This window comes from Citrus sinensis, chromosome 1, assembly GCF_022201045.2.
Source record: "Citrus sinensis cultivar Valencia sweet orange chromosome 1, DVS_A1.0, whole genome shotgun sequence".
Classification (NCBI taxonomy): Eukaryota; Viridiplantae; Streptophyta; class Magnoliopsida; order Sapindales; family Rutaceae; genus Citrus; species Citrus sinensis.
In genome coordinates, this window is record NC_068556.1 from 2,600,935 (window position 1) to 2,611,951 (window position 11,017).

The 11,017-nt window shown below is 33.9% G+C and overlaps 2 protein-coding genes across 2 annotated transcripts; one reads left to right on the plus strand and one right to left on the minus strand.

The window, feature by feature from the left end:
- Nucleotides 1-3,346: 3,346 nt before the first annotated feature.
- On the minus strand, nucleotides 3,347-6,123 carry LOC102628731 (polyadenylate-binding protein-interacting protein 5). Its single transcript, XM_052440571.1, has 3 exons — nucleotides 5,955-6,123; nucleotides 4,577-4,992; nucleotides 3,347-3,813 (listed from the first exon to the last, which is right to left on the minus strand). Exons 2-3 carry the CDS (start codon nucleotides 4,988-4,990, stop codon nucleotides 3,649-3,651), a joined length of 579 nt encoding a protein of 192 aa, XP_052296531.1. The 5' UTR covers nucleotides 4,991-4,992; nucleotides 5,955-6,123; the 3' UTR covers nucleotides 3,347-3,648.
- Nucleotides 6,124-7,012: 889 nt separating this feature from the next.
- Nucleotides 7,013-10,926, plus strand: LOC102628232 (psbP domain-containing protein 5, chloroplastic). Its single transcript, XM_006476121.3, has 11 exons — nucleotides 7,013-7,172; nucleotides 7,271-7,440; nucleotides 8,401-8,509; nucleotides 8,752-8,801; nucleotides 8,930-8,997; nucleotides 9,085-9,183; nucleotides 9,482-9,541; nucleotides 9,735-9,794; nucleotides 9,886-9,940; nucleotides 10,300-10,349; nucleotides 10,443-10,926. Exons 1-11 carry the CDS (start codon nucleotides 7,015-7,017, stop codon nucleotides 10,539-10,541), a joined length of 978 nt encoding a protein of 325 aa, XP_006476184.3. The 5' UTR covers nucleotides 7,013-7,014; the 3' UTR covers nucleotides 10,542-10,926.
- Nucleotides 10,927-11,017: the final 91 nt, after the last annotated feature.

An 11,017-nucleotide genomic window follows, 5' to 3' on the forward strand; every position in this document is an offset into this window, starting at 1 on the left:
TATATGAATCATTAATAAATAAAATAATATTATCATATAATTTATTTTTATATTTTATTCATTATATTAGTATTTAATAATAAAATAATTTATTTTTATAATATTTTAATAAAATAAATTTGCCTCAATTGAGGCAAAAAGCTTCCGCATTACGCAAACCCGAGGTTCCCTTGGGTTTGCGTAATGCGACCCCATGCCTTATTATGCTGTATTATAATGCAGTATAATGAGGTCTCAAATTTTACCAAACAACTTCTTGGTAATAAATTAATGTGAATAGTGGTATAATACCACACAATCCCATGCACTAAACGCGCCCTTAATGCATGAAATATAAAATCATAAAATTACAAGTATATCAAGCTATCTAATTCATGAAGCATAAATTCATATAATAACAAACATATCAAGCCATGTAGTAAAACATAAATCAAGATGCAACATTCATCATTCCAACAAACATTAAACAACAAACATTAAACATTTTACTTAAAATATGCAACAGCGAACATAAATATATGAGTACCTCCATAACAGTGAACATACAACGTCAAACATGAAACGTAGAACAGCAAACATGAAACGTGGAACGTAAACATGAAACGGGGGCAAAAAAGAAAAATTTCGGGGTATTTGAAAAATCAGTACATGAAACATTGCACAACCAACATGAAACATATCACTTAAAATATGCAACAACAAACATAAAATATGAGTCCCTCCGTAACATGGAACATGAAACGTAGAACAACAAACATGAAACAGAGAACGTAAACATGAAACGGGGGCAAAAAAGAAAAATTTCGGGGTATTTAAAAAATCAGTACATGAAACATTGCACAACCAACATGAAACATATCACTTAAAATATGCAACAACGAACATAAAATATGAGTCCCTCCGTAACAGTGAACATGAAACATAAAACATGAAACATAGAACATCAAACATGAAACATAGAACGTAAACATGAAACGGGTGCAAAAAAAAAAATTTCGGGGTATTTGAAAAATCAGTACATGAAACATTGCACAACCAACATGAAACATATCACTTAAAATATGCAACAACGAACATAAAATATGAGTCCCTCCGTAACAGTGAACATGAAACATAAAACATGAAACATAGAACATCAAACATGAAACATAGAACGTAAACATGAAACGGGTGCAAAAAAAAAAATTGCGGGGTATTTGAAAAATCAGTACATGAAACATTGCACAACCAACATGAAACATATCACTTAAAATATGCAACAACGAACATAAAATATGAGTCCCTCCGTAACAGTGAACATGAAACATAAAACATGAAACATAGAACATCAAACATGAAACATAGAACGTAAACATGAAACGGGTGCAAAAAAAAAAATTGCGGGGTATTTGAAAAATCAGTACATGAAACATTGCACAACCAACATGAAACATGTCACTTAAAATATGCAACAACGAACATAAAATATGAGTCCCTCCGTAACAGTGAACATGAAACATAAAACATGAAACATAGAACATCAAACATGAAACATAGAACGTAAACATGAAACGGGTGCAAAAAAAAAAATTGCGGGGTATTTGAAAAATCAGTACATGAAACATTGCACAACCAACATGAAACATATCACTTAAAATATGCAACAACGAACATAAAATATGAGTCCCTCCGTAACAGTGAACATGAAACATAAAACATGAAACATAGAACATCAAACATGAAACATAGAACGTAAACATGAAACGGGTGCAAAAAAAAAAATTTCGGGGTATTTGAAAAATCAGTACATGAAACATTGCACAACCAACATGAAACATATCACTTAAAATATGCAACAACGAACATAAAATATGAGTCCCTCCGTAACAGTGAACATGAAACATAAAACATGAAACATAGAACATCAAACATGAAACATAGAACGTAAACATGAAACGGGTGCAAAAAAAAAAATTTCGGGGTATTTGAAAAATCAGTACATGAAACATTGCACAACCAACATGAAACATATCACTTAAAATATGCAACAACAAACATAAAATATGAGTCTCTCCGTAACAGTGAACATGAAACATAAAACATGAAACATAGAACATCAAACATGAAATATAGAACGTAAACATGAAACGGGTGCAAAAAAAAAAATTTTGGGGTATTTGAAAAATCAGTACATGAAATATAAAACATAAAATATGAAACTTAAAATGTTAAACATGAGATAAATTTCATAGAAAATGAATAAAATTTTTGTCTTTTTGTTAACACACATTTTATTTTATTTTTTAAAATATTTATAATAAAAAATATTTTTTTCATTTTTACTTTACTTGTCATTTTTTACTTATTATTATTATTATTTTTTAAATATTATTCGTTTTAAATATTTTTTATTTTAATTTATTTAAATAAAAAAAACATATTAATGGCAGCAACCGGCTGTAAAACCGGTTGCTGCCAGTCAAAAAAGTTGTTTGGCTGCCAGATGGCAGCCAAACAACAAAGGGGTCAATAAATTGACCCCCTCTATGATACAGGGACTTTGAGTCCCTGTATCATAGCCGTGTCCCGGAATTGTTATTTAGCTTGTTTCTTGGCTGTTCGGTCTGTAAAAAACATTAAAATTGAAAAAAAAAAGAAAAAAATGGCGTTCTCTCTTTTGTTTTTTTTTTATTGTTTTTGGCCTTTCTGCGTATCCGGCACAGCATCTTCTCCATTGAAAATGCCACATCAGCATTTCCAATGACTGTTAGTCTACATGGCGCTTGGATGCAGTCTTCATCGCCATGGGTATTCTGGGAGGGAAACCTTTGAGACCGTTTTCTTTTAGACCGTTTTCTTATTCTTTTCTTTTCCTTTAAATGGAATTGGTTTACGTTTTCATCATATGTAACAAAAAGATACTTGCATTATAATATTTTAGAAAGATTGTTGTTTTGGTGTACGAGATCGCAAGGACGTGATATTGATGTTCCCTCGACAGTTTAGCTGTTGCAATCTCACTAAATTCTAAACCCCAATGGGCCACGTGAGTGCGAAATGAGATGATTCGCCTGTAGTGTTTTCGAACAGGAATTCCTTAGTAGTGAAAAGAAAAAAAAAATTAAAAAATCAAACATTCACAAGATCTTTTGTGTTCTATTGCTTCTACGGGCTTGGCAATATTGTTAACATCTTATGGATATGGAAGTAGCCTAAGAACAACATTGAAATTCATGAATGAACAGGCTAAAAACACTGCACTATTGCTGGCCACTATCATAAACAAGCTTCAAGCATCATATACTACCAAGCTTTTTAAGTACAAGAAGCAAGGTCTACTCAACAACACGATCTTTGTGCCACACCATTTCAAAGCAAATCGAGAAAGAACCATTTACTTGAATTTCAAAGAACCATATTCTGCATTATAATTGCATAAGGGGCTTTTGACCCATCTAACAAAAGCATTAAGCCAGAAGGGCAAAAAACCTTAGAACACAAGCACCTTGTAACTATACAACCATAACCAAACATATGTATGATGCCTATTACCTCTAAGTAAAGGACCCCCTAATTACATGCTTCTACAACTAGTAAAAAGTTAACAAGACAAAAAAAAAAAAAAAAGGCAAAAGGGAAACACATCCAACTTGTCTCTCACAAATTCAATCAAGACATGACGGTTGAGCCCGGGGAACCAGATGAGGATGCAGTGGCTTCACCTACCACTGTCTTCAGTTTCATTGCTGCACACTCAGATGAAGACCCTGATTCTGAAACATCACCAATGTCCAAAGTGTCTGGTAGATTTTCAGAAGACTCAATAGTGTCAAACTGCAGAGAAAGAAATCCACTGTTACAATGACTGAAGGATTAAGAGACACTAAAATCTAAGCTAAATTCACAAAAGGGGAAAGGAAACGAGTACAAATGATTTAAATATGGTAGCTTCGATATACTTTCCTGACAACCTTTGACAAGTGGTCTTCTTGTCACTAAGCAAAAAGCATAGGATTTTGCTTGCAATTAAAACAAACATTTCAACATATCATATGATGCAATTGCTCACTTTTAACTACTAAAAATTGCATGAAAGCAGCAGGTATAAGACTGAGATAAATCAAATTTTAGCGTTAATCTATAGTAAAAGAGAGATAATTGAAGAGAGATGGTCGAAACTTCAAAGAAGAAAGATGTATTACTTTCAGCAGTTGTATATAGATCACAATCGTGGGAGACGCTGTTCTCCAAAACTGAAACAACACTAATGCATAAAATTAATGCCTCAATAGGGTTCAGACGAATAGCCCTCCTGCTATTACCTCCATTCATCAAGCAAGCATGAAACAACACTTCCTTGACTGCTCTTGTTTCACAAAAGAATCAGGAAAGACTTCTGCTATTTGATTAGTTTATTTTAATGAGATTGAACCATTCATTAACATGATGCATGGTGCTTGAGGTAGGCACATCAAACGGCCAACTCATTCTCTCCGACACACCAATCCACCGGAAGAAAGATAAAGAATACATAAAAGTTCACACCACGAATCCCCTAAATGATAACTCCCAATAGTTATACATCAGCAAAGCTTACCTCAAGTTGGGTTAGCATGTCAACAGTGGCATCCAAGTCCTGATTGTTCGCCAAATAAACATCAGTGAGAGACTGATTTGATAAACCGGGAAATGACATCTGCAGATATTCCAAATCCATTTCAAATTCTTCATCCATCATCTGCTTACTTGAAGAACTATAAGAACCATGAAGAGGTTGGCTCTTCACAGTAGATCCTTCAGGATTGGGGAGTTTTTGAGCGCTCTGAGCACTGGAATCACAAGAAACTTTGCCATGATACTGTGTTACATGCCCAGGATGTGCATACCAGACATTCTCATTGCTACGCTTGAAATCTTTTGTGATAGGTTCAGTCCTATCATATGCCTCCCTTTTAGAGAGCGGTACATATGATGCTGCATACGGATTTAAAGAAGAAACTCCTGGCCTCATTGCTTCACTCAGAAACAAGGACAAAGAATCAGTTTCAATTTAAAAATACTTATGCACGTGGCACAAATTCCAAGCATATAACCTGCCACTTGCCACCAACTAAATACATGAACCTCATTTCATAAATAAAAAACCTTGCAGCCTGTTAATTGTTAGAATATATATCCCACTCAGAAATAGAACCGAGGCAAGCAGCCACAACACAAAGATTCTCTGAATCAATTAGTCAAATATGTCAAGTCATGACTAAAAACAAATAACCACAAAAAACTTCTGCCACTCGTCATGCTTTTCTCCAGAAAGAGGAAAAGGATGTTTTCATATCTGTGGCATGATCTGGAACAAGCCTAGTCATAGCAAGGAACTAGTAAAGCTCAAATCAAATTCATACTCTAATCTATATCATATGCTTCTCTAATAACATAATGACAATGAGACTATCTTCAGGTGCATCGACAAGTACTTTTCTAGTCTAATTGACAATGTTTGGATGAAATAGACAAAGGCAACTCAGGATCAAACACAACCGCGATGTGCTTTCTGGAGAAGCACTTACTGCCACATCAAGTGCTTTCGCAGCGAATTGCCCCCAAAAGCAACCCTAACAATGAATATAACCAGATTAACCTAATTTCAGGACTATTTTCAAGCATGTTTTTATGGTTGTTTCAACTTTACTTCACTCGTTTTCATGTATTAGCGGTTAATTCCAACATATCAACATAATCAAAACATTAAAAAGATAAATTATCAAATTAAAAAATCGATATGAATCTACGAATAATTCAATTAAAAAAACACACTTGATCAAATTAAAAAAAAAAGAAGAAGAAAGAAACTATTAAATCGAAACTTATTTCAGACACAAACAATCAATCACGACAATACTATTACATCAAACGATTATAACGCGATAAGTATGATCGCAATAGTGGAAATAAAACAAAATTATAAAATAGTTTACCAAATCTGAATATGCGAAAGGCTGATGATGATCGAAGAGATCTGAAGAAATGGCGAGAAAAAGTTAATAATAGATGAGGGAGGTTTAGCCTTTGGAGTAACAAAAAGAGCAAAGACGTTTACTTGAACATCGAGCGTTATGGGTTCCGTTTGGAAACACGATTATTTTATCCTAACACTCATCAAAGGCTCAGCGTGAGCCAGCTTCAAATTCATTCCTCTTGCCAGCGTGGCAATGTTTAATTTATTGCTTAACAAACCCTTATAAATATTATCATTAAGGTCCTCTTTTTTAATATTAATCGTGAGTAAGGAGAGTAATTTAGAAACACAAACACAATAACCTTAGTATTTTGAAATCAATCCAATTCCCTCAACCAAATTGTGTTGTAATACCATTGTGAACTTGTATCTCTCTTTCTATTACAGGCTTCAATTTACTATGCTATCACAAGTATAAATTTCTTAATCTATTGTAGGCTTACATATATATTGCACTGTTAATTTGAAATTCTTACTTTACATTAAACACACATTAATTTCATACAATATACTTGAATTTCTCATTTTTATTGTGAGTTGATATTTTTTATCCCAGGATAATATGCATTTTTTTTTTCCGTTATGAACTTAAAGTACTTACCCTTAGTAGAGTTCATTTTCTAACCTCATCATAATCACATTTTAAAAGTATAAGCTTAAATTTTCATGACTCACTATAATGTCAAAATTCATTATAAATTATTATTTTTATTTTAGACATGATATTATATCATTTATTTCTATCTTAATTTAAAGAGATGATTATCCCAAAAGATATACCTTTAAAAAAATAATTTATTACACGTTTTATTTTATTTGTTGCATTTTAATATAATAACAATGAAAGATATGGTAAAGGACGTAAAAAGCTTTTTATAGTTCATTTGACTGTCAGAGCTTGTTTGGTGTAACGACAGATTGGTTAACGAACAATTTTATTTTGAGAGAGGCTAATGAACAACTATATTTGGATTAATTTTTCTGTCTTCTAAAATAATTTAAATAAAATAATAACAAAAATGATGGGTCTAGATGCAAATATGCCACATCCGAGTTTTACAGTAAATGCTAAAATAACTAAAAAAACGATTTACAAAATCCTCGTGGATGAGACTACCGTCACAATAATGGTGCTTCTCTCTCCCTCTCTTTCTCTCCCCCGTCTTCATTTCATCAGGTTGTCTCTCGTCTCATGCATGCATTTAATGTTTTTCTTTTATTTGATTTTGTTTTTATTTATTTATTTTGTAAATGGTGTATTGTGGTGGCTAGCAGAAACCATCGGGGCAGCATTGTGCAAGGCCAGAAGAATTGCAGATTAAACAACAAGGCAATAGTGTGTTCGTGTGCATCTTCAAAACCCATTCAACAAAATGGATTTTGCAGAAGGGATTTAGTTCTCTTTGGTCTGTCTTCCTCGTTATCTCTGGGCTTCCCAACTCCAGGTATATAAGCTTATTGTTCACTTGTTTGGCTTATCTTCATTGTTGTTGTTATTACTTATCATTGTTTAAATTTCAGTGTCTTTAGTTTGAACTTACTATATGTTTGCTGATGATGTGTGCACTGAAAAAGATTATTTGGGCAATTCTCTTTGGAAAGAATAGGCAATATAGTACATGGAATTTGCCTAAAAGAATGACTGAAATTCATATGGTGATGGTAAATTTTCTTGCATCAGTAGTTCGAAAGCTCATATGCAGTTACCTATGTTGATTGTATGTATAAAATGATGGAACAGAGCGAACAGGAACAGAATATTGGCCTATATTGGTATGGCCGGAATTCATATTTATTTGGAATGACATATCATTTGAAACTCATATTTTAATGTGAAGCATCGAGTTCAGTTATATCTTGATCTAATAGGATCGACATGTTGCAATAACCTGCTCAATTGAGAATATTGATTCAGAACATGTGGAGCCCAGAGATACATGCCTGTCTATTGTTATTTGACTTAACTTTGAGCTATGTCACCATGGTACATTCCTTACGGTGAATAAGAGAAAGAGATTTTGGCCGATCTACTCACATTCTTTGTCAGGATTGCATTTAGTTGCACCTTTTTGTGTGTGTTCTTGTAGAAATGATGTTTGGAGGTCCCCAGTCATTTTCTTTTACAGAACCCAATATTTGTTACTCTTCATGATTTTAGTTCAGTCAGTTCTTGCTTTCCAAAGCATATACAACTCGCGGGTGTCAGAATATTCAATTTTCATTCTATTGTTAACCATGTTCCATTTTATGCTGTCAGAGATCTGGCTGGAAACATTGTTATCAAGTGATTCTCCAGCAATCATCTTGGTTACACATGATGCTATCATGTTAAATTTATGATTATTCTTATCTTGATCTTTGCTTGATTTTATCATCTCTCAAATATTATACTAATCATGTTGCAGGATCCGTTGCTGGAGAGGATGTAAAAATGGCTTCATTTGTTGATGAAATAAATGCTTACACTTATTTGTACCCAATGGAGTTGCCATCTAAGAAGTTCCTCTTTAAATGGTTGGTTTCCTACAATGGGATTAAATTTGGCATGACTTGCTGCATTTTCTCTTTATTGTACATTCGGACTGCTAGCTCCTAGTCAGCAAATATGTTCACTTACTTTCACAGTCAATGGAACAATTCAATAATATTCAAAAGATTTTTCTTATGACGTAGTGTAGACAATTACTATTTTCTGCTATATTATTTATGCAAAGGCAAACGGTTTTGTTCCTTATTTCTTGTGCATTAATTTGAAGGGTGGAATCCAGAAAGCCAGAACGCTATTCATCAGCTGCTCCACTGTCACGTAAGTTTCACCGTTATGTCTCTATTTGGTATTAGAATGGTGAAATTTCAACCAGATTGCCACTTTCATGAGCACTTATTTCTCCTTCCTAAGTTTAGCTGAAGCTTCTAAATTTGAATATGATACAGCTAATGCCCGATTGCGGATCGTGTCTGAGCGTGTTGACATTATTGATAATCTCATCATTTCTGTTACGGTAACTTCTGACATAGTCATACACATGATGAATCCTTACCCTCTGATTATCTCTTCAAGTTCTATAAATTTATAACATTTATTTCAGATAGGTCCCCCAAATGTTCAGTTCTTGAAATCAAAGGACAAAAGTACGTGGAATGCAAAAGATGTTGCTGATTCTGTTTTGTCTGACAAGTCTGCATTGGTAATAAATCATACTCTGTTTTGGACTACAGGCACAAACAGTGTGCTAAATAAGTTTTAATGCAATTCTAGATTTGTTGACCCAGTTATACTTTGAAACTTCACTACTTCCTGTAGTATAAATCCAATGCGAAACTTTAACTCAAAGAGATAATCTCCACTCTTCCAAGCTCGTCCAATCATATGTACTCATAATATAGGTTTTAAAATAGCCCATGTAGAGCTTACTTAGATTCTCTTTCCTCCAATGATTAAGACCTTGGAGCAATGCTAGTTTAACAAGCAACATTCTTCTGCAGCGAGTCACCTCAAGTCAGCGAATGGCTGAGAGTTCTGTTCTTGATGCCCATACTAGTAAAGTAAGCTCAAAACCCTTGCTTCAAGTTTTCTTATATGAACTGAGTTCAATTCTTAATAAAATGTTTTACACAGTTGAACAACTTCAGTTTTACCTAGCAAATACAGTTACATAAGCATATAGTTGATATCTACGTTTCTGTGCGTGCATATGAAACTAGTTTCCTATTCTTATTTTTGTTTTTTCCTCTTCAGGTTGATGGTGAGCCATACTGGTTTTATGAATATCTTATTCGCAAATCACCAACAAATCTTGTAAATTTTTTTTTCTTTGTCTTCAATAGAAAGTCATAATGGAAAGATTTGCATACTTTTACTGATCGTTGACACCCTAATGCAATGGCAGGGTCAGGAACCAAACCTTTATCGACATTATGTTGCTTCAACCGCCGAGCGAGAAGGTATGATCATAACATGTTTTCAGCTTTTAACTCCATTTATTAGTAAGTACTGCCTTTGAAGAGATCTCTAATTGCATATTAAGACTGCTTGAGAGCTTATGAATTCTGATTATTTTAGATTTAAAAGAATTAAAAAGCTCACCCATTGATAAGTTATCTGGGTTTATTAGCCAAAAAATTTTAACACTGTGGAGAAAAGAGAGAATGTTTGGCTCATTTCTGGGTGCCAGTTTTTGACACTGCTGATGTATTATTGAACACTTGCGCAACTAAAGACATACAGCTTATTTCTTGCGGGACTCTCTCTTTTATACTCTCTGACATCTCATCCCATTCTGAATTGTGAAAATCTATCGCAGGTTATCTTTATTCTATAAGTGCTTCAACGCTCGGCAAGCAGTGGGACGAGGTCTCTCTCTTTCTTTCAACACGTGCACACACGCACAAATGTAATAATAAGTATCTGAGACAAACTAAAGATCACGTTTATGTGATGATGCAGATGGGACCTTTCTTGGAAAAATCTGTTGCCTCATTTCACCTTCTGCCTCCCACAGATGACTATGTTCCTCCATACAAAGATCCATGGAGATTTTGGTGACAAGAATTTTCTTTCCCCCCCCACCCCCCCCCCCCCCCCCCCCACAATATTCCCTCCCCCTTTCCCCGTATTAAGGGTGTAAACTTATTTAAGTTTTATGTATTAGCCTCTTTTTTTTTTCTTTTTTTTTGCTTTTAGCTTTGATGGTGAGCTGCTACAGTGATTGAACTCCGCAGCCTGTCTCATTGAGTCATGCAGGTAAATTATATTAAAATTTTGGAAAAATGGAAAAAAAAAAAAAATGCATTGGAGACAATGCTTCCAGTCATCTAGGAAAAAACTATTGCCATCTCGTTCACTGTTAGTGAATGACTTGATGTTTATGAATATTTCAAAAGAACGCATCTTCCATAAATTATTGAAGGACGACTTGTCATCCTTATAATTTTGGCAAGCCACTTGTAACTAGTGCAGAAAATATATATTTATTCATTTAACTGCTTACAATTCCACCGAAAAAACAATTCCAAACTTGA

Bases quoted from the DNA above. Each gene is read 5' to 3' on its own strand.
- LOC102628731 (XM_052440571.1), bottom strand. From the start codon at position 4,990: ATGAGGCCAGGAGTTTCTTCTTTAAATCCGTATGCAGCATCATATGTA. The intron at 3,814-4,576 runs GTAAGCTTTGCT...CTTTCTCTGCAG, and splicing joins ACATGCTAACCCAACTTGAG to TTTGACACTATTGAGTCTTC.
- LOC102628232 (XM_006476121.3), top strand. From the start codon at position 7,015: ATGATGGGTCTAGATGCAAATATGCCACATCCGAGTTTTACAGTAAAT. The intron at 8,510-8,751 runs GTTGGTTTCCTA...ATTAATTTGAAG, and splicing joins AAGAAGTTCCTCTTTAAATG to GGTGGAATCCAGAAAGCCAG. The intron at 8,998-9,084 runs GTAACTTCTGAC...CATTTATTTCAG, and splicing joins ATCTCATCATTTCTGTTACG to ATAGGTCCCCCAAATGTTCA.